Source organism: Microcaecilia unicolor, chromosome 7 (genome assembly GCF_901765095.1).
Source record: "Microcaecilia unicolor chromosome 7, aMicUni1.1, whole genome shotgun sequence".
Lineage (NCBI taxonomy): Eukaryota > Metazoa > Chordata > Amphibia > Gymnophiona > Siphonopidae > Microcaecilia > Microcaecilia unicolor.
Window position 1 is genome coordinate 119,230,893 of NC_044037.1, and position 27,886 is coordinate 119,258,778.

General features: G+C 45.3%; 1 protein-coding gene across 1 annotated transcript in view; it reads right to left on the reverse strand.

The window, feature by feature from the left end:
- ITGAL (integrin subunit alpha L) overlaps positions 1-27,886 on the reverse strand; it is a 430,397-nt gene that overhangs the window by 25,394 nt on the left and 377,117 nt on the right. The window contains exon 28 of the mRNA XM_030209478.1: positions 8,997-9,092. Coding sequence (XP_030065338.1) covers positions 8,997-9,092 — 96 coding nt within the window. The remainder of the gene's footprint in view (positions 1-8,996; positions 9,093-27,886) is intronic.

Here is a 27,886-nt window from a genome sequence, read left to right on the forward strand (position 1 = left end):
GAAGAAAGAAATTAACATTTCTAAAGCTGAAGCTGTGTGTACTAAAATCTGCTAATTATTTACTACAAATAATCCAACAGAATGTGGGAGGCATAACGACCCCAATTAAGCGGACAAAAATCTTAGCAAGCCTCAAAAGACACAAAGAGGACGTTGGGTGTCTCCAGGAGACAAAATTAACTGAGGAAGAACATAACAAATTGAAGAGACAGTGGGTGGGGGAGGTTTATGGAGCATCCTCGGGAGATCGTAAAGGAGGAGTGGCAGTGCTCATACGCAAAGGGTCTGGGGCCAAAACAGAACTAGTGAGAGCAGATCCGAAAGGACGCTATGAGGCATATTTTCAAAGCACTTAGCCTTCCAAAGTTCCATAGGTTTCTATGGAACTTTGGAAGGCTAAGTGCTTTGAAAATATGCCTCTATGTCTTAGTAAGGCTATGGATTCAGCAGAGAACCTTTCTACTTTTAGGAATATACGGGCCCAATACTTATGACCCAAAATTTTACCTGAGCCTTGTCCAGCTGTGCCTCCAGTATAAGTCAGCTCCCCTGATAGTAATGGGTGATTTTAATTTAGTAGCCGATCCTACTGCAGACTGTTCTAACCCGAGAGTGACTTCCAGAGGAGGGCCCCAGGCGCACACTTTAACATCATTTCAACGTTCACTTAACCTGGTAGACACTTGGCGCAGCTTACACCCTGGGGAGCGCGACTTTACCCATCTATCCAGGGCCCATGGTACGCATTCCAGAATAGACTACATATTTATAGCCCAGAAGGCATTTCCGTGGGTGTTAGCCACTGAAATAGGCCCGGAGGAGATATCGGACCACTCTATTTTATGGATGGATGTGGAGGTGCCCGGTTTTTATCAGCAGGGTGGGAGATGGAGGTTCCCTAGCTATCTTTTCCACAATAGTGAACTGAAAGAGTTTGTTAGTCGGAAATGGGAGGATTATGCCCATAACAATAAGGAATATATCGATAGACCCGGTCTGTTCTGGAATGCCGCCAAAGCAGTTCTCCGAGGAGAACTAATTGCTTTTATCCATGCTAGGAATAAAAAACAATCAGCAGCAATAGTGAGTCTCGAACAGAGCCTTAAGAAAGCTAAAACCCAATATATTAAGCAACCGACCCAAAGAAATAGAGAACAACTTAGAGCGATACAGGTGACACTTAACGCCCTATTACATGAACGAGGCAAGAGGTTCTTAGCCCATCAGCAATTCAAATTTTGTAGATTTGGAAATAGATCTGGAGCGATGCTAGCAAATTTAGTTTCAGCATGGGGGCCACGCAAACCGATAGTCACACTCCAGGATGAGGCTGGGCATACTCATAATAAGAGCGAGGAAATTGTGGAGATTTTGACAAAATTCTTCACCGGACTTTATAGTTCTCCCGGAGACCCTAAAGAAGTGGAGATACACAACCTTTTGGAAAAGGCAGGACTCCCCAGGCTAACAGATAGGGAGCGAGCGGATTTAGAAAGGCCCTTAGATGGCCGGGAGATCCAGGAGGTTATAAAGACCCTGCCCCTGGGATCGGCACCCGGACCTGATGGTTATTCTGGGGTATTACGAGCAGGTGGCTAGAGATGGGCATTTCCCAGAACATGCAAATATGGCCCTGATCTCTTTGATTTTGAAGCCTGGGCGGTCTGAACAACAGGCAAATTCCTATAGGCCCATCTCATTAATAAATGTTGACTTAAAAATTTTGGCCAAGATCCTTGCAAACAGACTGGCGAGCATTTTACCTAGATTAGTGGACGAGGAGCAAGTGGGCTTTGTCAAGTCCAGACAGGCAGCCAAAAATGTCCGCCGATTGTTGTTAGCAATGGCAACTGGACAGTTGACAGAAACCCCCACGTCTATGTATTCATTGGATGTAGAGAAAGCATTTCATCAGGTGGGATGGTCCTACTTATTCCAAGTCCTAAGCTATATGGGATTTGGAGGCTGGTATTACCAAGCCATCGCAGCTTTATACTCAAATCTGATAGCCTCTGTGATAGTGAATGGGATTTGAGCTAAACCATTTGGGATTTTCAGGGGTACCAGGCAGGGCTGCCCTTTATCGCCTGCACTGTTTATTTTGTCATTAGAACCACTCCTAAAACTCATAAAGAAGGAGAAGGGAATTCCCGGGGTACGGGTGGGGGACGAAGTCATTAAAGCCCTAGCCTTTGCAGACGATCTGCTGATAGTGTCTAGTCAGCCACATGATTCCTTAACTGAGCTGTTGAGGCTGATTCGGGAATTTGGACGAGTGTCGGGTTTTACCCTGAACACTCAAAAATCCCAAGCCATGGCCATATACCCGAGTAGAGCCCATCAAGAAGGGGGAGACTGCCCCATAACTAACATAGAAGGGAAGATCAAGTATTTAGGAACCTATATTCCGCAGGATTTAACCAAGCTATATCAAGAAAATGTGGAGCCACTTTTAGAGACAACTCAATTAAAGCTTAGACTGTGGGAAAACTATCCATTATCCTTCACGGGACGAATTGCCATATTTAATATGATGATAGCGCCAAAGTGGATCTACAAATTCCAGACTCTTCCGTTATTTTTAAAAACAGAGGATGAAAATCATCTAAACCAGCACATACAAAGATTTCTATGGAAGGGACGAAAAGCATGTATTCCGATAAAAACTTTACAAATACCACGAGAGTATGGAGGCATGGGCCTACTCAGCATCAGATATCTCACAGTTGTCGGCGGTATGCGCCATATCTCTGACTGGTTTAGGTCCACCTCAGATTTTTCAGCAACCAATTTGGAACTCAGCCTGACTCAGGGACTACATTTCAGCCACCTACTACACGCAGGAGGAGGACTCATTCCAAAAGCTCTACAGCAATCTCATATACTACCCACAGCGAAGGCGGTTTGGCAATGGGTGTGCCGATACCATCGATTTTCGGGACGAGTTACACCTTTCCTATCAATCTGTGACAACCCGCAGTTTACACCGGGAACCCTGCACCACAGATTCCGACAGTGGCAGCAGAGTGGAGTGGTGTATATCCTTCAGGTGTTGACAGCAGAAGGGCGTATTAAACTTTTTGTTGAACTTCAGACCCAATACGCATTTAAGTCCGAAGACAAGTTTTATTACTGGCAATTAAAACATTACATAAACAGTCTACCCTGGGTATGCCTTACAGAGGATGTACAAGAAGAACTTTCGTCAGCTTACTCTTTGCAATCACAGGGCAGAGTGTCATTAACCATGCATCATAGACATTTAAGAGATATGACAGAAGAGCTTGACTACTCTACACTGGCAAAGTCCTGGAATGAAGAATTACATACAGAAATGACCCCTCAGGCATTGCAGGAGTACATTTATTCGATTCATAAATCCTCCAAGATGGCTTTGTACAGTGAAATGGAATACAAATTTGCTTTAAGAACTTACATTCCACCTCATAGAGCCTTCCATATGGGGGTCTCCCCGGACGGAGCATGTCCCACAGGGAGCAACATTGGGACATATGTTTTGGACATGTAGAAAAGTTCAAAGATTTTGGAATAAAGTTACGCAAATGACTTCAAGCATGTGGGGCGCAACATGGAAAAAGGGTCCAATGCAGCTGTTCGGCCGGCCAATAATAGTTCGCCCTGCGCCACCAGGCTTCCAGGGCTTCACTCTCAGAGCCATAATGATGGCGAAAAAATTAATCCTCACAGAGTGGATTACAAATAAAGAGCCAACATTACAACACTGGCGATGCCTGCTTATAGAGTATATGAGGTTTGAAAAGAAAATGGCAGAGTATAAAGGGGATCGAATATTTACAGATAAAGACTTCTTTCGCATATGGACCCTGTTCTGGCAGACCATACCCTCAGGGGGTAGAGGACGTATTTTGAATATGTGAGGATAGGTCAGTACAATATTATAGAGCACCAGATAGAACATTATAGGGGTGAGATGGGGAGGTTCGGTGGGGGGGGGGGGGGGGGGGGAGATATAGAGGGGGAGAACTTGTGTATAGCGAGGAAGTTACCAGCATAAAGTTTGGGGTTTTAGGATAATATTAACAACTAGAATCTGCAACGAGAAGGCAATGTTTCATAAGGGTTATAGACTAGTCGTAGAATACAGAAGATAATTCTATTCTTATGCTGTAATGCCACTTATAAACCTGTATGTTGTTGCATTATGTTGTGAAAATCAATAAACAAAATTGAAAATAAAGGATAGTTGTTCTACCATACATGAACTGTTGTCCTCAATCATTAGAACAAGAATCTCAGTTACACAGAGCACAGAAGTCATTTTACAAGAAAGCCAACCATCAACAATATTTCCAACAGTTCTATGCACAGTGGCATTACCAGCCTTATATAAGAACTACCATTCACTGCCAGTCACCTTAACCCTATGCTCAAAGGTCTAAAGAGCTGAGGATTCAGTTGATCATGCAGGCTGCAACTAGTAAACCTAATCCTAGTTTTTTGACAGTTGGGCTGGAGGGAGGCAGGATTCAGTATTTGGAGAGGTTTGGTAATCTATCAGCATAATTGTTGGGTGCTATAGAATAACATTTTGTCACGGGTGCAGCCATGCCCTTTGTCCTGATTTACCCTTTTCTTCCAGTGGTTGGGCTCTGTGGCTTCTCCAGACTGTCTCTCCCTGCATTGATATCACTGTTGCCTGTTTCCCTGTTTCTCAAGCCTCATTCCAAAGATTATCCAAGCCTCACTCTGGTGTTCCTGCATTCAAGCGTCATTCCAGAGTCTACCCAAGCCTCAGTCTGATGTTCCAGTATTTTTTTTTTTATTTATTCTTTATTCATTTTCACTTATACATTTACATAAAATAAATGCCAGAAAAATAAAATATCATACCATAATTACTCAAGTTAAATAGCGGGAAAAATAACATTTAAATTCGTCAACAAATAACTCCAAGATATAAGGAAATTATTTAAAGAGAAATGTATTATTTCAATCTTTAACAAAAAGAGATATTATGAGAGGCTAGGACTCGTTACACAACCCGCGGTTTCAGCTACCTGTTGGAGCAGTCAAGGACCGCTCAGCTCACCTGTGTCACTTTCCTTATGGGAGATAAGTTGTGCCAATTTACCAGGGTCAAAAAAAACATAATTAACTGAGTTCAGAGAAATTAAACATCTACAGGAAAATTTTAAAGTAAAAGTGCCACCCAGTGCTAAAATATGTGGCCTCAGCACTAGGAATTCCTTTCTCCGCCTCTGAGTAGCTTTACTTAAATCCGGAAAAACTTGTATCTTAGACCCAAGAAATTGTTGAGAAATGTTTCTGAAGTAGAGCCTCAAAGCATTATTTCTGTCAGACTCGAAGGTGAAGGTTACCAATAAAGTTGTACATTCTGTAATTACCTCCAAAGAGGTTTGCAATAACTCAGATAAATTTTGTGATACATTTGGGACAGACGGTACTCTCTGTCCTGTAATATAATATGCCTTTACAATAGATGGAAATAAATCAGTTGGTATTCCCAAAATTTCCAAGAAATATTTTCTCAACATTTCTATTGCAGGTAACATTGGTGACTTTAGAAAGTTCAGGAATCTGAGATTATTCCATCTTAACTGATTTTCTAAGTATTCAGTCTTCTTCTGAGCCTTATCAGTATCAGCAATCAGGGTTTCAGAGCACACTTTTAACTTTTTAATCTCAGAACTATTAAACTCACATTTTACTTCTTGTATCTTCACCCTTTTGTCTAACATATGATGTTGAAGTTTCCTTTCAGCTACTTCAGCTTTAAGCAAATCATTAGTTTGTTGCACAGTCGAACCCAAAGCCTGGATTGCCTCCAACAGGGTTTCCAATGTAACAACGGCAGGGCTTACAAATCTTCCAGGACCCATCGCTGGGGTCGCCAGGATAGGGGAGGCTGAAGAGATATTCCACTCAGGCCACCTTCAGTTGATAAGTTTCCCAGCATTGACGTTCCCGCAGGGCCTCCTGTAGATGCTGTCGATATCTGCAGCAGCTCTCCTTGCGGAACAATCACTCCAGCAGGTCTTGGAGGTGCCGTTTGTTGAGGCGGGCTCAATGAGACCGTCTCTGAGCTAAGATCTCCAGAAAGGACCCCCGGAGACCCAACCAAGGTCGGTAACTGTAGTCCTTGTAATGGGGTGTAAAACGTCTCTATCGTGGTCTGACGCGCACCAGGGATAAGACCCGGGCTAGAGGAGGCTTTAGCCACTGTTTTCCCCTTTCGTTTCCCCATTGATTAAGGGGTTAGAAAGAAAGCGCAGATTGGCGGAGAGTTAAGAACGCTCACAGCACAGCGCCTCTCACGAACGCCATCTTGTCTCCCAGCGATGTTCCAATATCTTAGCCTCGTTCTGGTTCCCTGCTGTGTTTCTCAATGTGTTCCACGCCTCATTCCAAGTTGTGACATCATCTGTGAGGACCTTTATAAGGAATCTTGGGACTTTCATACTTTGCCTTCACAAGAGGTCTTTTAGCCTTATCTTTGTGTTCCTGTTTTGTTCCAGTTCCTGCCTTGGCAAGTTCTTGCTTAGTTCCTGCTCCAGCTTTGTCAAGTTCCTGCCTTGTTCCTGTGAGTTTTGCTCCTGAATCTTTGTTCCTGTGAGTCTTGCTCCTAAAGCTTTGTTCCTGTGTATCTTACTCCTGAAGCTTTGTTCCTGCAAACCTTGCTCCTGAAGCCTTGCTCCTTTGTACTCTGCTCCTGGTTTTTACTACAGCCAAGCTCTGTTCCTGGTTCCTGCTATAGCCAAGCCCTGATCCTGATTCCTGCTACAGCCAAGTCATGATCCTGATTCCTGATACAGCCAAGCTCTGATCCTGGTTTCTTCTTCAGTCAAGTCCTGTTCCTGGTGTCTGCTACAGCCAAGCTCTGTTCCTGGTTTCTGCTTCAGCCAAGCCCTGTTCCGGATTTGACCTCTAGCCTTGCTTCTGTTGTTCCTGTTGCCTCTAGCCTTGCCTCTGTTTGTTCCTGTAGCTTTTCCTTGTCTAGTCCAGTCCAGTCCTGTCTGGGTCTAGTTCTTGCCTCGTCCTTCTCTTGCCTTTTCTGGACCCAGTTTTAACCTAGTGCTGTGTCTTGCCTTGTTCTGCCTGGATTCCAGTTCTAACCCTTTGCTTTCATTTCCTTGCCTCGTCTGGATCTGGTCCCTGTCTTGTCTTTGGTCCCTTGCTTTTTCTGCCCTTTAGCCTTTGTTTAGCCTTGTCTAGCCCAGCCTTGTCTTGTTTTGCTTGGTTTATTCTAGCCTTGTCTTGTCTAGTCTTGTCTTGGTTCTTGTTCTGACTCCTGCACAAGGTGGTTCTAGGTACTCATCCCAAATTCCTCCCCAAAGTCGATTCCAAATTTCACATCAATTAGTCCATCACTCTACCAGTGTTTTTTCCTGTGCCACTCCAGGGTTTGCTGGAAGACAATCTTCATTCTCTAGATCGTAGAAGAGCACTACTTTATTATCTACTATGAAAGTCTTGCACAAAGCTTCATAGCTCCTTGTGACCTACAACCTAGGAATACCAGCATCAAAACACACTCCCTCCACATGAGTCTCAGATTGTGTAACTTATCATAAGGCCAATCTACCATTTCAGGGCACAATTGGGCACCATCGCCTTAGAGCTGTAGCAGCAATCATCACAAACTCCACATGGCTATAATAAGAGATAACTGCAAGGCTGCAATTTGGCTTTCAGTTCACACATTTACCAAGCACTATAGTGTGGAACAGTGGTGTAGCCATGATGGGGTCCCTTGGGGGCCTGGGCCCCCTACTTTGGTCTCAGGCTCCCCCTATGTGCAGCTCTTGTTAAATGGCTGGTGGGGATGCCGAAGCCCCACAAGCCAAAGAAATTCATTGCCGAACTGCTCCCTCCTCCTCACGCTGCTGCAGTATAGAAGAGATTAGTGGCGTGCCTCCAACTGCTGACGCCAGAAGTCCTTGCATATGCTCAGTTCGCATCTTCCATGTCAAGACAAAGCCTTTGGACAAGTAACGCTTTGTAATCTATATGCTTACAAAAGTTAAAAAGAAAATTTTCCAACCGTCCATATTGAATCTATGGATTTCCTACAAACTATCCTGCAAATTCACTTATGGCTCTAAGGCAACTATCAGGTTTGAAATCACACTTCAGTGTGCCTGCATCTACCCAGCTTGTCTGCAGAAAAAGCAGAATTGCTTACCAGATAGCAGAGGGGTGCAGCCACACTTTTCCACCCTACCCGCACATGTTAAGGGAAGCCAAAAGTCTTTCCTGTGCTACAGAAGGGCTCTGCACACAGGTTTGTCTAGACAACATCATCATTCTGTGCAGTTGCATTCCCCTGCTTTTCCCCATCAATGAACCCTTTTTCTCCCACATCAATCTCTCCTTTGCTTCCTGCTCCTTTCCTCATCAAGCACTTGCCCATCTAATTCCCCTTTCCCTTCTCCATCCTCATTAGGTACTCCTTCTTTCTTCAGGTCCACCCTTTTTTTTGTACCCCGCGCTTTCCCACTCATGGCAGGCTCAATGCGGCTTAGGTACTTATTTGTAACTGGGGCGATGGAGGGTTAAGTGACTTGCCCAGAGTCACAAGGAGCTGCCTGTGCCTGCAGTGGGAATCGAACCCAGTTCCCCAGGACCAAAGTCCACCACTCTACCCACTAGGCCACTCCTCCACAAAACACCTTCACTTTCTCCCCTTCCCCATTAAGTCCCCCTGCTCTACCCATGAGGTACCCCCCCTTTACTTCCTTCCTCTCTATCAAACATCCTTTCTTCCACCTCCCCCCATTGGGCACCCCAGGCTTTTGAAATCTCCTTCCCTGTCAGAACCCATCTCTTTCCTTCAGGTAAGGCATCTTCAGGGCCTGTCTGTATACCGTCAATTTATGGGACTTAATGAAATTATGCACATGCTTATTAATTATGCACAAAGCTAGGTGTGCACATAATCATGTAATTCCTTGGGGCATATATAGCAATGGAGACATTACATAAGAATCTGTTACCTGTGCTTGAGTGAAATCAATGCTGTATAAACTAACGTATTTGCTGGTGTTGAAACTGATCCAGAGTGCACTATGAAACTCAAAACTGGATGCATCCTGCAAAAAGAAAGAGAGACTGAGTGAGAGACAGATGTCTGATTGTAGATCTTTCTATATACTTTGGCTATTGCCATAATTCACAGCCCTATTAGTCAATATACCGAGGTAATTTTCAAAGGCATTTGTTGGTAAAATGGTACTTTGGGTGTTTACAAAACTACCTGCCTGATATGCAAGTAAAGTTACACGTGTGAAGGGCAATTGTATGACTGTGTGCCTGCATTTACAAGCCCCTTGTATAGAATATACATTTCTGTACAGAAATGTACAGAATACTAGCACTTATGTGCGTTAAGTGCGCACTTACCCGCTCAAGTGCCAGCAGGGTCCCTTAGCATATTTCTGTAATGGTGCACGTAAGTAGCACAGCATGTAAATGCAAGGGGGCATGCATATGGGCAGGACATAGGTGTATCTCCCACTTATGTGTGTAACTTACAAAATACTGTAAGATACACATGTCTCTGCTGCATTTATGTGACCTTACTTTTTACACCAGGTCTATGGCTGATATAACTGCTGGTACATAAATGTAAGGTTTATTGATACCGGGTTAAGCTAGTCTTCTATAATGGAATCTGGGTGCCTAGACTCCCTTATAGAATAAGCTCTCCTCACGGAATGTCAGGGCACATACATGGAGGTGTCCACTTATAGATTTGCTCCCCCTCCCCCATAGAGTACACACACCAATTTTTACCTGCTTCTAAACAGGCATAAATTTGTGCATGAGAGTTTTCATGCTGTTGGGGCTGGATCTGGATGCCCATTTTATAAAGGCACACAGGTGCCCATGTTGCATTTATAAAATAAGATGTCTGTCTGGACTCTGGAGTGCCACATTTCATCCATGTTTCACCCATACTTAGGCAGCATCACTGGCTACTGATTACTTTCCACCTGCAATACAAGATTCTCATCTTAACAGTGCTCTGTAAGCCACACTGAGACTGCAATAGGTGGGAAAATGTGGGATAAAAGTGCAATCAATCAATCAATCAATCAATAAATAAATAAATACACACAAACCCCTGCATATTTATCATCATTGATTATACCATATAGCCCTATACGTACCCTGTGCTCTTCAATCCAAAACCAGCTAGTTATTCCTTCATTTACACACACTAGACTCCAATCTACCTGTCACTCAGCTTTTTCTTTCTGTTACTCTATCCCTAATGGAACACTTTTTGCCCTTCACGCTGAACAATCCTATCAGAGTTTTAAGGTTGCTCTAAAATCCCATCTATTTATCTTAGCTTTCCCTAGTTACCCCTGAGTTGAAGGTGGGCCAGCTGGCTGGGCAACTATCAGGCTTATTTAGGAAAGAGAAGGACACCCATCTTTCAACACAAATCGGAAGATGGGCGTCCTTCTCCCAGGGTCGCCCAAATCGGCATAATTGAAAGCTGATTTTGGGCGTCCCCAACTGCTTTCTATCACGGGGATGACCAAAGTTCCCGGGGGTGTGTCGGAAGCATAGTGAAGGCGGGACTGCGGCATGCTTAACACATGGGCATCCTCGGCGATAATGGAAAAAAGAAGGGCGTCCCTGATGAACACTTGGCCGACTTTACTTGATCCATTTTTTCTTGCGACCAAGACTCCAAAAGGTGCCCGAACTGACCAGATGACCACCGGAGGGAATCGGGGATGACCTCCCCTTACTCCCCCAGTGGTCACTAACCCCCTCCCACCCTAAAAAAAACTTTAAAAATATTTTTTGCCAACCTCTATGCCAGCCTCAAATGTCATACCCAGCTCCATGACAGCAGTATACAGGTCCCTAGAGCAGTTTTAATGGATACAGCAGTGCACTTCAGGCAGGCGGACCCAGGCTCATCCCCCCCTACCAGTTACACTTGTGGTAAATGTGAGCCCTTCAAAACCCACCACAAACCCATTGTACCCACATCTAGGTGCCCTCCTTCACCCCTTAGGGCTATGGTAGTGTTGTACAGTTGTGAGGAGTGGGTTTTGGGGGGCTCAGCACACAAGGTAAGGGAGCTATGCACCTGGGAGCAATTTATGAAGTCCACTGCAGTGCCCCCTAGGGTGCTCGGTTGGTGTCCTGGCATGACAGGGAGACCAATGCACTACTGGCTCCTCCCATGACCAAATGGCTTGGATTTGGTCGTTTCTGAGATGGGCGTCCTCAGTTTCCATTATCTCTGAAAACTGGGGATGACCATCTCTAAGGACGACCATATCTAAGGTCGACCTAAATGTTAAGATTTGGGTGTCCCCGACAGTATTTGTCTGTTCGTCTGTCCAATTTAGATTGTAAGCTCTATTGAGCAGGGACTGTCTTTTCATGTTAATTTGTATAGTAGCGCTATAGAAATGTTTAATAGTAGTAGTAGTAGTATTATCGAAACGTAAGATGGACATCCATCTTGTTTCGATAATACGGGTTTCTCCGCCCCTTCCCAAGGACGTCCTACCAGGACACCCTCTGGAAAACCTGGGCGCCCTGTTCGATTATGCCCCTCCTTGTGTCCTGTATTTATTTCTCTCTCTTATTTTCTTGCTGCCCTAACTTCTCTTTTTCTTTAAGGTTGGGTTTTTTTCCTTTTTCTATTGATTTTATAGAATAAATTGTAAACCGCTTTGATTATATGAAAGGCAATATACTAAGCCTCAATAAACTACATAAGTACATAAGTAATGACATACTGGGAAAAGACCAAGGGTCCATCGAGTCCAGCATCTTGTCCACGACAGCAGCCAATCCAGGCCAAGGGCACCTGGCAAGCTTCCCAAACGTACAAACATTCTATACATGTTATTCCTGGGATTTTGGATTTTTCCAAGTCCGTTTAGTAGCGGTTTATGGACAATGGTGTCCTTTAGGAAACCGTCCAACCCCTTTTTAAACTCTGCTAAGCTAACCGCCTTCACCACATTTCCGGCAATGAATTCCAGAGTTTAATTACACGTTGGGTGAAGAAAAATTTTCTCCGATTTGTTTTAAATTTACTACACTGTAGTTTAATCGCATGCCCCCTAGTCCTAGTATTTTTGGAAAGCGTGAACAGACGCTTCACATCCACCTGTTCCACTCCACTCATTATTTTATATACCTCTATCATGTCTCCCCTCAGCCGTCTCTTCTCCAAGCTGAATAGCCCTAGCCTCCTTAGTCTTTCTTCATAGGGAAGTCGTCCCATCCCCGCTATCATTTTAGTCGCCCTTCGCTGCACCTTTTCCAATTCTACTATATCTTTCTTGAGATGCGGCGACCAGAATTGAAAACAATACTCAAGGTGTGGTCGCACCATGGAGCGATACAACGGCATTATAACATCCTCACACCTGTTTTCCATACCTTTCCTAATAATACCCAACATTCTATTCGCTTTCCTAGCCGCAGCAGCACACTGAGCAGAAGGTTTCAGCGTGTTATCGACGACGACACCCAGATCCCTTTCTTGGTCCGTAACTCCTAACGTGGAACCTTGCATGACGTAGCTATAATTCGGGTTCTTTTTTCCCACATGCATCACCTTGCACTTGCTCACATTAAACGTCATCTGCCATTTAGCCGCCCAGTCTCCCAGTCTCGTAAGGTCCTCTTGTAATTTTTCACAATCCTGTTGCGAGTTAACGACTTTGAATAACTTTGTGTCATCAGCAAATTTAATTACCTCGCTAGTTACTCCCATCTCTAAATCATTTATAAATATATTAAAAAGCAGTGGTCCTAGCACAGACCCCTGAGGAACCCCACTAACTACCCTTCTCCATTGTGAATACTGCCCATTTAACCCCACTCTCTGTTTCCTATCCTTCAACCAGTTTTTAATCCACAATAGGACATTTCCTCCTATCCCATGACCCTCCAATTTCCTCTGTAGCCTTTCATGAGGTACCTTGTCAAACGCCTTTTGAAAATCCAGATACACAATATCAACTGGCTCCCCTTTGTCCACATGTTTGTTTACTCCTTCAAAGAATTGAAGTAAATTGGTCAGGCAAGATTTCCTCACACAAAAGCCGTGCTGACTCGGTCTCAGTAATCCATGTCCTCGGATGTGCTCTGTAATTTTGTTTTTAATAATAGCCTCTACCATTTTCCCCAGCACTGACGTCAGACTCACTGGTCTATAATTTCCCGGATCTTCCCTGGAGCCTTTTTAAAAAATGGGCGTTATATTGGCCACCCTCCAATCTTCCGGTACCACGCTCGATTTTAAGGATAAGTTGCATATCACTAGCAGTAGCTCCGCAAGCTCATTTTTCAGTTCTATCAGTACTCTAGGATGAATACCATCCGGTCCAGGAGATTTGCTACTCTTCAGTTTGCCGAACTGCCCCATTAGGTCCTCCAGGTTTACCGTGAAGTCAGTAAGTTTCTCCGACTCGTCCGCTTGAAATACCATTTCCGACACCGGTATCCCACCCAAATCTTCCTCGGTGAAGACCGAAGCAAAGAATTCATTCAGTCTCTCCGCTACGTCTTTGTCTTCCTTGATCGCCCCTTTTACCCCTCGGTCATCCAGCGGCCCAACTGATTCTTTTGCCGGCTTCCTGCTTTCAATATACCGAAAAAATTTTTTACTATGTTTTTTTGCCTCTAATGCTATCTTTTTTTCGTAATCCTTCTTGGCCTTCTTTATCTGCGCCTTGCATTTGCTTTGACACTCCTTATGCTGCTTCTTGTTATTTTCAGATGGTTACTTCTTCCATTTTCTGAAGGCGTTTCTTTTAGCCCTAATAGCTTCCTTCACCTCACTTTTCAACCAGGCCGGCTGTCTTTTGGAGTTCCGTCTTTCTTTTCTAATTCGCGGAATATGTATGGCCTGGGCCTCCAGGATGGTATTTTTGAACAGCGTCCACGCCTGTTGTACAGTTTTTACTCTCTCAGTTGCCCCCCTAAGTTTTTTTTTTTACCGTTCTTCTCATTTTATCATAGTCTCCTTTTTTAAAGTTAAACGCTAACGTATTTGACTTTCTGTGTACAGTTACTTCAAGGTCGATATCAAAACTGATCATATTATGGTCACTGTTATCAAGCGGCCCCAGTACCATAACGTCCCTCACCAGATCATGCGCTCCACTAAGGACCAAGTCTAGAATTTTTCCTTCTCTTGTCGGCTCCTGCACCAGTTGCTCCATAAAGCTGTCCTTGATTTCATCAAGGAATTGTATCTCTGTAGCGTGTCCCGATGTTACATTTACCCAGTCTATATTTGGATAATTGAAGTCACCCATTATTATCACATTGCCCATTTTGTTCGCATCTCTGATTTCTTTTATCATTTCTGTGTCTACCTGCTCATCCTGGCGAGGCGGACGGTAGTACACTCCTATCACCGTTTTTTTTCCCTTTTATACATGGAATTTCAACCCACAATGATTCAAAGGTGTGATTTGTGTCCTGCTGAATTTGTAATCTATCTGAGTCAAGGCTCTCGTTAATATACAATGCTACCCCTCCACCAGTCCGGTCCACCCTATCACTACGATATACTTTGTACCCCGGTATGACAGTGTCCCACTGGTTATCCTCCTTCCACCAGGTCTCAGTAATGCCTATTACATCCAATTTTTCGTTTAGTGCAATATATTCCAACTCTCCCATCTTATTTCTTAGACTCCTAGCATTTGCATATAGACATTTCAGAGTATGTTTGTTGTTCTTATTTGCATGATGCTTAGTACCTGACACTATTGATTTGACATCTTTTGTCTGATCTTTAGTTGTATTTAAGGGCACCTGGTCTACCACGGTCTGTTGTGCAACCTCACTATCCAGAAACCCTATCTTCCCTGTTTGTGAGGTATCTTTGCAAGATACCTTTTCCCGAACCATGCGCTTTTGAGCGACTGTCGTCCTTCCCCCCAACTAAACTAAACTAAACTTTCCACCTACTGTGGGCTCACTTGCAGGCTAGAAAAAAAGTCATGCCTTATAACTATTTGCAAGGATGGAAAGACTATCTTTTACACCAAGGATGTCAAACTACAATCCTGGGGAAAGGTCAGGATTTTAGAATATCCTTAATGAATATGCATGAGAGAGATTTGCATGAATTGTCTCCTTTGTAAACCAAACAGAAACAGCACCAAAGGAGTGGACTGCCAGTTTCTTTTGTAGCTACGTAGAGAACCTTTGGAGTGTTCTCATATATTGTTCTTGGTGAGATGAAATTCCCAGTTTGACATCCTATATGCTGTACTTCTGACTGACCCCTGATGCAGGCGATTGCTGAAACATGGGCTGTGTTGGGTCTTTGAATAAACATTGTTTCCTTTGACTTCTGTGTCTGCCTTGTAGTTCCATCTGCGGCCTGCTACACTCTTTTTATCTGATGACATTTTGTGTTGTTATTCCCTCTGATTTGCCTGCTACTATACGGACAGAGCCAAGGTGGCTATTGCCTCTTACCGCTGGTCAGCCCTGAATCTGGATACTCAGTGCTGGTCAGTATCCAGATACTGGTGCTGAATATCCAGTTTTATTTTCACCATGGCGGTCAGCGTTTTAAAAAATGCTGACTGCTGTGGGCTGAATATCGGTCCTAAGTTTTTCTCACGTACGTTTGCACCTGCTCTATGTGTGTCATCTTGCTGTTTTATGAAAAATGTTTTATGATAGACCAGCAAGGCCCATCCATCTGCTCAGAAAGGTGGCTAGGGTACATGTGACTCCATATGGGTTGTAACTGATGCCCTTGTGCAGTCAAGCACCATCTATGCTTTTTTTCCCCTTTAAATTATGATAGTTATTTAAGTTTTACTGCAAATGGAAATGTTCTGTACATTTATTCCATCTTCTCACCATACAGGGAACCTCTGTGTTTATCCCATGCTTTATTGAACCCTGTCACCATTTTTGACCCAAGCAATTCCCGTGGAAGAGCATTCCAGACATCCACCCTTTCTGGGAAAAAGTATTTCCTGATTGATTTCTTTGACTGGGTGACAGAAAAACTAGATCAAGGGCATGTGCTAGATGTGGTCTACTTAGATTTCAGCAAAGCCTTAACATCAAAACCAGAACACTGTACCAGTGATTTTATGGTAAGGATCCTGAAAGGGAACTTTAAAACAATACAGGAACGTAAGACGTGGAGAGGAATAATGGAACGGCGCCGGCGATGTATTTTGGCAGCGCCGCAAACAGCTGGCCAGACCCGTATTTTCGAAAAAGATGGCCAGCCATCTTTTGTTTCGATAATACGGTTCCGGCCAGCCAATTGCAATGGATTTGGCCAGGGTTTGAGATGGCCGGCTTCATTTTTTAGCGATAATGGAAAGTTATGTCGGCCATCTCAAACCCCGGCCAAATTCAAGGCATTTGGCCATGGGAGGAGCCAGCATTTTTAGTGCACTGGCCCCCCTGACATGCCAGGACACCAACCAGCCACCCTAGGGATCACTGCGGTGGACTTCAGAAAAGCTCCCACGTGCATAGCTCCCTTACTTTGGGAGCTGAGCCCCCCAACCCCCCCCCAACCCACTACTCACAAATGTACTGCACCCACTAAAACTGCTCCAGGGACCTGCATACTACTACAGCCTCTAGGACTTATTGCTGCTGTATAACTTTGGCACACCAGTTCACACCTGGACTAATTTCTCTGAAAAAGTCCTTTCTTGAAATAAGCACGTTTACTCACAGTTAACTGCAGATCAGAGGTTGTGCCCCACTGGCAAAGAGTCCCCTGGTACTAAGATTAGCAGTAGTTCAGAGCTGGCACAATGGTGTACAATGCCCTCTTTCAGCACCATTCAAGGTAAGAACTACATTCTCTGACGTGGGTAACACAGGAAAGGGATCTAAAACTGTCTTACAAAAATGGCCACTACCGCATGGACTACAACAGGAAACAAAACAGGGCACACTCTGACCCAGTAAGCAGGGGGAAAAGCAGAGCCTACCAATACCTATACCCACCACAATGCATTGCTGATGTGACTCTGCAGTGCAAATAACAGAAAAGGTGCTACACTTACCCCAGAGCCACATAAAAAGCAGGCAAAGGCTGTCGGAGGACAGAACACATTCTGCTGTCATGGAGGTGGGTACGGCATTTGAGACTGGCAAAAAAGTATCTGTAACCTGTTTTTTATGCTGGGAGGGGGTTGGTGACCACTGGGGGAGTACGATTCCTTCCATAGTAACATAGTAGATGACAGCAGAAAAAGACCTGCATGGTCCATCTAGTCTGCCCAAGATAAACTCATATCTTGAATTTGTACCTGTCTTTTTCAGGGCACAGACCGTATAAGTCTGCCCAGCAGTATTTCCCGCCTTCCAACCACCAGTCCCGTCTCCCATCACCGGCTCTGGTACAGACCGTATAAGTCTGCCTCCCCTATCCTAGCCTCCCAACCACCAACCCCTCTTCCCCCCACCTGCTCCGCCACCCAATTTCAGCTAAGCTTCTGAGGATCCATTCCTGCTGCACAGGATTCCTTTATGCATATCCCACGCATGTTTGAATTCCGTTACCGTTTTCATCTCCACCACCTCCCGTGGGAGGGCATTCCAAGCATCCACCACCCTCTCCGTGAAAAAATACTTCCTGACATCTATTTTGAGTCTGCCCCCCTTCAATCTCATTTCAAGTCCTCTCGTTCTACCGCCTTCCCATCTTCCGGTGGTCATGTGGTCAGTTCGGGCACCTTTTTGAAGCTTGGACCTGAAAAAAAAGGGACCAAGTAAAGGCAGCCAAATGCTCTTCATCGCCGGGTTTTTTTCCCCATTATGGGCTAAAGCCGGCCATTTCGTAACCCCGCCCATACCCGCCCATGTCCCGCCTTCGTGTTGCTGCCAACACGCCCCCTTGAACTTTCACTGGCTCTGCGATGGGAAAGCGGTGATGGTGTCAAAATAGCGGCTTCGATTATACCGATTTGGCCGCTTTTGCGAGATTGCTGGCCATCTCCCGATTTGTGTTGGAAGATGGCCGGCAATCACTTTCGAAAATGAGCTGGATAGTAACATAGAGGGGCATAATCGAACGTTATGTCCAATAAAAAAGGTATCATCTAATTTTCTTTTCCATGTTTTATTTCTATTGATTACCTTTAAAAGTGGACTAACATGGCTACCACACCTCTCTACTCAATAAAAGACGACATCTTATAAACTATTTTTTCCAATACTGTAGAGAGGAAATGTAAGTTTGATATTGGTCAGTAGTAGACTGGTATTTGAGGGTCTAGTGAAGGTTTCTTTAGAATGGAGTGTAGCAGTGGTGTACCAAGGGTGGAGCGGTGGGGGCGGTCTGCCCTGGGTGCACGCCGCTGGGGGGTACCGCGGCGTGCGCCTGTCGGCTCCGAGTTCGCTAACTTCGCTCATTGCTGCAGCTCCCTCTGCCCTGGAACAGGTTACTTCCTGTTCCGGGGCAGAGGGAGCTGCAGCGAACGAGCGAAGTTAGCGAACTCAGAGCTGACAGGCGCGTGCCGCGGCACCCTCCCCAGCGGCGTGCACCCGGGGGTGGGTGTCATTTTGCAGGGGGGCGCATCGGCGATCCGCCCCGGGTGCCATCCAAGCTAGGAACGCCACTGGAGTGTAGTATCTCAGATTTCTAAGAGGTTGGTATTGTCCAGATGAAAGGCTAGTATTGATTAATGATAGGATCTTTGGTAGTAGTTGCAGCTCAGAAGCTTTCAACCAGGAGAATATTGTCTGAGGATCTCAAGGTGACAAAGCAATGTGACAGGGCAGTGGCCAAGGCCAGAAGAATGTTTGGCTGCATAGAGGGGGCATAATCAGCAGAAAAAAAAGAGGTGATAATGCCCCTTTATAAGTCATTGGTGAGACTGCATTTGGAGTACTGTGTTCAGTTATGGAGGTTGTATCTTGCCAAGGACATAAAGACTTGAAGCTATTCAGAGGAAAACAACCAACATGGTATAGGGTTTGTGCAAGGAAACATATGAAAAGAGACTTGAAGTCTTAACTGGAGAAGAGGAGGGACAGGGGAGATATGATACAGACATTTAAACTCTAGAAAGATACTTGTAGTTCCATTCCAATGTATCTTAGCCTGTAAACCACTTAGTTCTGTTCTTGGTTATAGCAGTATAGCAAATGTGAATAAAGAATAAATAGCGGCACTCTTTATGTCTATCTTGATTTGAATTGATTTATTAACTTGATATACTGCTTAAAACAACAAAGTTTTAAAATGGTTTACAATAATACTGCAAAGATATAACATATTATTACAACAAATCAAAAAGCATTATAGTATATAAAAGAACATTGCAACCAAAGAAAATAACCAAAATTACTCACAAAAAGCAAGGCCTTTAAGGCTTTACAATGCCAACATAACTAGTAATGCTGCTGTTTTCAGCTGACAGAGAGTTCCACAAAAAGGGTCCCATGTAACAAAAAGTTCTATTCCTAGTGGAAGTTAGTTTGATTGAACTGAGTGAAAGGAATTGAAGCAAAGTAAGTATTGATGCATTTGTTTGCGGAAATCATCAGAAAGATATTTAGAGGTACCCATGTGAAAAGACTTGTAAACAAGGGACAACTTAAAGGTAATTCTTGCAGAAATTGGTAGCCAATGGTGCTCATTTCTGAAGCACACAGACTTACAAAGTTACATGGAGGGGCATTTGCAATATGACATCTAAGTCCAACTTTGAATGTTTTGCATAAAATACGAGAGAAGGTCATTTTCGAAAAAAGGAATACATCTATCTTTTTTTTTTTCAAAAATACCGTTTTGAACAAAGTTTTGTACTTTGTACATTTTTTTTGACCATTAAAAAACAAAGTGAAAAACAGAGAAAATCAAACCATTGGGATGTAGAAGGGGCCAGAAGTTTTAGTAGACTGGTCCCCCAGACATTCAACGAGAACAATGGGGCAACCTAGGAGGCACTGCAGTAGACTTCAAATAAATACTCCCAGATACATATCTCTCCATTGCTCCCTTATCTTGTCTGCTGAGCCCCCCAAATCCCATTACCCCCAACTGAACACCACTACAATAGCCCTTATAGGTGAAAGGAGTATCTATATGTGGGTACAGTGAGTTTCTGGTGAGTTTTGGAGGGCTCACAGTTTCCACCACAAGTGTAACAGGTAAGTAGAGGTATGGGACTGGGTCCACCTGTCTGAAGTTCACTGCACCCACTAGACTACTCCAGGGACCTGCATGCTGCTCTAATGGACCTGAGTATAATAGCGGAGGCTAGCATAGAGCATGTTTTAAACCACATTTTTGGAGGTAGGAGGGGGTCAGTGACCACTGGGGGAGTAAAGGGAGATCATCCCTGATTCCCTCATCTGATCATTTTGGGTACCTTGTTTGTGCCTTATTCATTATAAGAACAGGTCTAGCTCAAAACATCTTAGTTTTAGTCCTGGATGGTTTTGTTTTGTTCCATTATGGCTAAAAAACATCCAAGGAATACCCAAATCCCACCCTTAATACACCCCTGACATGCCCCCTTGAGATTTGATGCACTACATACAAACAGCATAGAAAAATGTCTAAAAAACAGGTTTTGAAAATACTAATTGTATGTTTTTGTGAGAAAAACGCCCAAATGCTGCTTTAGGCCACTTTTTAGATGATTTCTCTTTCAAAAATGAGCCCCATAGAGGGGCGTAATCGAACGTCGCCGGCCAAATAGGTCGCCGGTGATCTATTGTGGCGGCGGTGCTACAGTTGGCCGGAACCGTATTATGGAAAAAGATGGCCAGCCATTTTTTTTGATAATACGGTTTAGCCCGGCCAAATGGCATGGATTTCGCCGGGTTTGAGATGGCCGGGTTTGTTTTTCAGCGATAATGGAAAAAAATACTGGCGATCTCCAACCCGGCGAAATCCAAGCCATTTGGTCGTGGGAGGAGCCAGCATTTGTAGCGCACTGGTCCCCCTGACATGCCAGGACACCAACTGGGCACCCTAGACATGTGGGTACAGTGGGTTTTGGAGGGCTCCCATTATCAGCACAAGTGTTACAGGTAGGGGGGGATGGGTCTGGGTTCGCCTGCCTTAAGTGCACTGTGGTACCCACTAAAAGTGCTCCAGGGACAGGACTTGTTGCTGCTGTATAAGCTTGCCACACCAGTTGACACCTGAACACTAATCTCTTTGAAAAAGTCCTTTATTTGAATAAGCACATTTACTCACAGTTAACTGCAGATCAGAGGTTGTGCCCACTGGCAAAGAGTCCCCTGGTACTAAGATGAGCAGTAGGTCAGAGCTGGCACAATGGTGTACAATGCCCTCTTTCAGCCACATTCAAGGTAAGAACTAAGTTCTGTAACATGGCTAACACATGAAATGGATCTAAAACTGGCTTACAAACATGGCCACTACCTCATGGACTAACGGAAGTAAAACAGGGCACACTCTGACCCAGTTAGCAGGGGGAAAAGCAGCATGGGAGTACAGCCCAGTACCCTACACCCACCACAATGCATTGCTGATGTGACTCTGCAGTGCACCTAACAGAAAAGGTGTCACACTCACCCGAGAGCCATATCACAACCAGGGAAAGGCTGTAGGAGGATAGAACACATTCTGCTGTCATGGAGGTGGGTACAGCATTTGAGGCTGGCAAAAAAAGTTTTTAATTTTATTATTTTAGTGTGGGAGGGGGTTGGTGACCACTGGGGGAGTATGGGGAGGTCATCCCCCATTCCCTCCGGTGGTCATCTGGTCAGTTGTGGCACCTTTTTGAGGCTTGGTCGTGAAAATAAAAGGACCAAGTAAAGCCGGCGAAATACTGCTTAAAACTGGGGTTTTTTCCCCCCATTATCAGCATAAGCCGGCCATCTGGTAGCCACGCCCACACCCGCGTCCCGCCTTCGCTTAGCCGGCGACACACCCCTTTGAACTTTCGCTGGCGAGGCGACGGGAAAGCGGCGATGCTGTCAAAAACGCAGCTTTTGATTATACTGCTTTTGCCGCTTTTCTGAGATCGCCGGCCATCTCCCAATTTGTGTCGGGAAATGGCCGGCGATCACTTTCGATTATCAGCTGGATAGTAACCTATGCAACTTTGTAAATCTATGTGTTTTGAAAATGAGCCTCAATGTAAGTCAGCTAAATGAGGAAAATATGATCCGACTTTTTCCCCCCAACAACTAGGCACACTGTTGTACTATGCACCAGCTGAAGTCTCTTTAAATTAATCTTGGTAAGGCCTTGAAAAAGCAAGTTACAATAGCAGATTGTGGACTTTTCTTCCAGGAAATTGTCCAATCCTTTTTAAAATCCAGATATGCTAACTGGTTCCAGGGCCTAACTATTCACTGAGTGAAAAAAAAAACATTATTTTTCTCTTATTTGATTGAAATGTTTTAACATGTAACTTCATGGAATGCCCCCTAGTCTTTGTACTTCTTGAAAGAGAAGGCATTCTATTCTAATCAGGCTTTTGTAGACCTCTATCATATCCCCACTCAGCTGCCTCTTTTCCAAGCTGAAGAGACCTAATCTCTTAAGCCTTTCCTCATATGAGAGGAGTTCCATCCCCTTAATCATTTGGTTTCCCTTCTTTGAAACATTTCTAATTATGCTATATCTTTTTTGAGATACAGCAACTAGAATTGCACACAATATTCAAGGTGAGGTTGCGCCACAAAGCAATATTCTTTGTCTTATTTTTTAACACTTTTCTAATAATTCCCAGAATTCTGTTTGCTTTTTTGACTACTGCAGCACACTGAGCAGATAACTTCAACGTGTTGCCCATGATGACCTTTTTCTTTGATGATGACTCCTAAAGTGGAACCTATCATCAAGTAGAGGTCAACTAAATTTTGCTCATTTTTGGCTGAAATTGAACCTCTCTCGTGCCCCTCTTCCTGCCCGAACACTCATAGGCCCTCCCAGGGCTTACCTTTGTGAAGCCCTGGTGGTCTAATGGCTTCTTCGGGGGCAGGAATGAGCCCCACTTTTTCCTGCCCTGTGCGTTGTTCCAATCCAAATGGCTGTTGAGACTGCCACGGGAGGTCTTGGCAGCCATTATCTGATTGGAGCCAACATGGACAGAGATTGAGATTTTTGAAAATGATGTTATTTATACTCACTTACAGTTATCCAATATTCTGCTAGTTTTGTATGCTGGAGAGGATACCGGGTGCTAGACACTCACATTCAGATGTTGTGATCCTGGGCCCACATATCACATTTCTTGAACTTAGTGGCAACTGAAATTGGCTCCATCACTAATTTTTATTTTGTTCTCACCCTCACATTTTGTTTTTATTGGATTTATGGAGTAGGATTTTCTTGGGAAGAAGACTCAGATTATTCATTTCACAGCTAATTCACGCTGCATATTTGTTTCTGGTTAATTTCTGGAATTGTTGCTTAGTTTTTTTGGAAGCAACAGGTGCAAAGATCAACATTTCCAGAGATTTGCTTTTTAGCTGAGGGTGACCTGGAAAATTGCATCAAAATTTGGAGGCCTACTAGTCCTGCTCTAAGAATCTATAAATGATATCCTCTCTCATGCATGAATTTTGATTTTTTTTCCCTCCTGTTTTTCAGTTTCGTGGTGTAGAACAGATGCTGCTCTCTCTGTTTAAATTTTATTGTATTACTGTGCTCTTAATGCACCTTGATTTCCCATGAGAGTCACCAACCTGCAGTATCTCTGCACCACAAATTGCTGACTCCCGTGGTAATGGACTGCGAGCCACCACACAAGCATAGTTAGCCCATCGGACTGGTAGCACTCAGCTGCCAAGCCACAGCCTTTTTCCGGCCATCTCTTACAGGGGCAGCACCAGTAATAACAGTCCCCTGTGTGTCCCTTCTCAATATACGTCCCTGTGTGTGCTCCTCCACCCCGAACGTGCCCCCAAGTTCAGAAAGACACCCGAACCCTCCATGACCCTCCCTCATGCTTACCTTAAAATATCCGTGGTGGTCTAGGGAGTAGGCAGGAGCAATCCCCAGTCAATCCTGCCTTGCCAGCACCAGGATCCAAAATGGCACCAATGACCCCTAGGGGTAGTCTTACAAAGGGTCATATTTCCAGATAAGGGCATATATGGGCAAGGGAAGGTCTTTCTGAACTTGGGGGGGGGGGACACCCTTCAGGGAGGAGAGACACAACTGTGGGGGAGTATATTGAGGGTACTAATTGGGGGGGGGGGTGATCTTGATGGGGAGTGTGAAGCTGCACCTGCCTTAGGGTTATCAACAATCACACAGATCCACCCCCAACTCTGTATCCAACTTTTGTGCCCTCCCTGTGCAAGCCCCTGGGGGAGAGGCAGAAACATTCCAGTCCTCCTTGGTTCAAAAAGGCTTTACTCAGTTCACATCAATGCCAAAAATCTGTGGCAACAATACTCATGAATAGCTTTATTCAAAAAGTCTCCCAACAATCACATAAAAAGAAGAAGAAAGGCCATGCATGTTAGTCCACCTATCACCACTCTCTCATATATCCTGAAATTTAATTCCTACTCTAGGGATACATCGTCCTGCTGGCAGGTAAAATAACAAAACAAAAAAAGAAATTCAGTTTAGGTTCCCAGGCAGCTCAATGCCATAGTCCCAAGATAGAAATATCAAAATAGTTTGTATGTTATTGGTACTTGCTTGTCATTTGGCCAGGAGCTCCATACTCTTCGGTCCCTTAGTGGAGCCTCAGCCCTGCTTTGTTTTCTCTCCTGTTATAGAGCTGTTGATTCCTCTTCCTCAGTGTTGCCAATTACCCGTCCCCAAAAAACGTCCAAAAGTTCACACCCCCAGCCCCCACTGTCATCAACCCTGCCCCCGCCTTAATCAACCCGCCCCCGGCGTAATCAACCCCGCCCCGCCGTCATCAGCCCCACCCCCGCCATCATCCAACCCCGCCTCCTCCGTCATCAAACCCAGCCCAAAACATCATTAGCCCCGCCCCTGTGGCCCGAAAAAACCGCACAAAAACCAGGTCAAACCCCCCCAAAATAGCCCAAAAAACCGCGACCCGCAGCGGACAAAAATTTCCCGTAGCGGGTCGTGGAAAACCGCCCACCTGGCAACCGTGCTCCTCCTCACCCTGGTTCTACCCTCTCTGATTGGCCAGGAATTTGTTCTCCCCCAGATCTCTTTGCTGAGGCATTAGGTCTGTACTGATTGGCTTGGAACCTATCCCTGCCCAGCTTCCCCTGCTGAGGCTTTAATTCTGTGCTTCAATGATTGGTTAGGGACCTATCCCCATCCAGCTTTCCCTACTGAGGCTTTATTTCTGTGGTACCTGCTGCCCTCCTGGCATTTCTTCTGTCTTTATTTGAGACTTAAATTCTCTGGTAAGCATTTTCTCTCCCCTGAGCTTCTACTACTACTATAAATCATTTCTATAGCGCTACCAGTCGTACGCAGCGCTTCACAATTGAACATGAAGAAAAGACAGTCCCTGCTCAAAAGAGCTTACAATCTAAATAAGGACAGACAGATAGGACCAATAAGGATAAGGGTAGGACAGATAGAAGGACACATAGGGAAAGGGACTATTGAAGAGAGGAAGACAAGATAAAGGTTACGAGCAAGTGACAAGTTAGGAGTCAAAAGCAGCATCAAAAAGTAGGCCTTTAGCCTGGATTTGAAGGCGGCCAGGGGATGGAGCTAGACGTACGGCTCAGGAAGCTCATTCCAGGCATAAGGTGCGGCGAGACAAAAGGAACGGAGTTTGGAGTTAGCGATGGAGGAGAAGGATGCAATTAGGACAGATTTGCCTAGTGAACGGAGTTCCTGGGAAGGAGTGTAGGGAGAGATGAGGGTGGAGAGGTAGTGAGGGGCTGCAGACGTGAATGCACTTATCTTCTAATATAATAAAACGCACCCTCAACGGTTCTGAGGACAACGTTCTGTGAAGCCTTGAAGCTTGAAGCCTGAAGCCTTGAAGCCTGAAGCCCTGAAGCCTTGAAGCCATGAAACCATCTGACGTCACTCCCAGGCTGAAGGGTTCGCGCCGGATTCGTGGTGTGAAGCCTTCAAGCCAGCCAGCCGTCTTTGCCCCGCCCTCGCCTCAACCAAACAAATCCGGAAGCGAAGCGTCAGGGAAGGAGGCGGCGCTCCCGACGTCTAGCCTTCCCTTCGCTGTGTTCCGCCTTCAAAAGAAGGCGGGAGACAGCGAAGGGAAAGCAAGATGTCGGGAGCGCCGCCTCCTTCCCTGACGTTTCGCTGCTACGAACCGCCACGGAGGTAAAGTTAAAACGAAGAAGAAAAAAAAAAAAGGGATGCATGGATGCGAAGGGGGGGGGGCATGGATGCGAAGGGGGGGACATGGATGCGAAGGGGGGGGGGAGAAGAGGGCGGGCCAGGCTGGGACATGGGAGAGAGAGGAGCATGGATGCGAGGGGGGGGGGGGTCATGGAAGGGAGAGAGGGGACTTGCTGGAAAAGGATGAATGGAGGCGGCAGGGGACAGAGGAGCATGGATGGGCATGGAATGGGAGGGCAGGGCTCAGGGAGAGAGGGGAATTACTGGAAATGGATGAATGAAAGGGCCAGGGGACAGAGGAGCATGGATGGGCATGGATTGGGAGGGCAGGACTAAGGGAGAGAGGGAAATTGCTGGATAGGGATGAATAGAGGGGACAGATGGGCATGGATGGATATGGATTGCAGGGCAGGCCTCAGGTAGAGAGGGCAATTGCTGGATAGGGAAAAATGGAGGGGCCAGGTGACAGATGAGCATGGATTGGAAGGGCAGGACTAAGGGAGAGAGGGAAATTGCTGGATAGGGATGAATAGAGGGGACAGATGGGCATGGATGGATATGGATTGCAGGGCAGGCCTCAGGCAGAGAGGGGAAATGCTGGATAGGGAAAAATGGAGGGGCCAGGTGACAGAGGAGCATGGATGGGCATGGATTGGAAGAGCAGGACTCAGGGAGAGGGGAATTGCTGGATAGGGATGAATGGAGGGGACAGATGGGCATGGATGGATATGGATTGCAGGGCAGGCCTCAGGCAGAGAGGGGAAATGCTGGATAGGGATGAATAGAGGGGCCAGGTGACAGAGGAGCATGGATGGGCATGGATTGGAAGGGCAGGACTCAGGGAGAGGGGAATTGCTGGATAGGGATGAATGGAGGGGACAGATGGGCATGGATGGATATGGATTGCAGGGCAGGGCTCAGGCAGAGAGGGGAAATGCTGGATAGGGATGAATGGAGGGGGCAGGTGACAGAGAAACATGGATGGCCATGGATTGGGAGGGCAGGGCTCAGGGAGAGAGGGGAATTGCTGGAAAAGGATGAATGGAGGGGGCAGGGGACAGATGGCCATGGATTGGGAGGGCACGGCTCACACTCTCTCTCTCATATACAATGTCTTTCTGACTCTCACTCTCACACACTCTGTCTCACACTGTATCACATTCACTCTCTATGTGCCACACAGTCACTCACACACTCGCTTGGTCTCATACACACACTCTCTCTCACACTGTGTCTCACATACACACTTGCACACACTCTCATTCTCACACACACACTCTCTCACAAACACACTCACACCCAGACTCACTCTCTCTCTCACACACTCACACTTTCACTCTGACTCTCAAACAGTCACTCTCACATACACTCTCCCAAACATACACACTCCAAGGAAAACCTTGCTAGCGCCCGTTTCATTTGTGTCAGAAACGGGCCTTTTTTACTAGTAAGTCAATAAGAGGAGCTTGAATTTTATACGGAAACGGATAGGGAGCCAGTGAAGTGACTTCAGGAGAGGGCTGATATGGGCATAACGACTTTGGCGAAATATTAGTCGTGCAGCAGAATTTTGAACAGATTGAAGAGGAGAGAGGTGGCTGAGTGGAAGACCTGTGAGAAGCAAGTTGCAGTAATTAA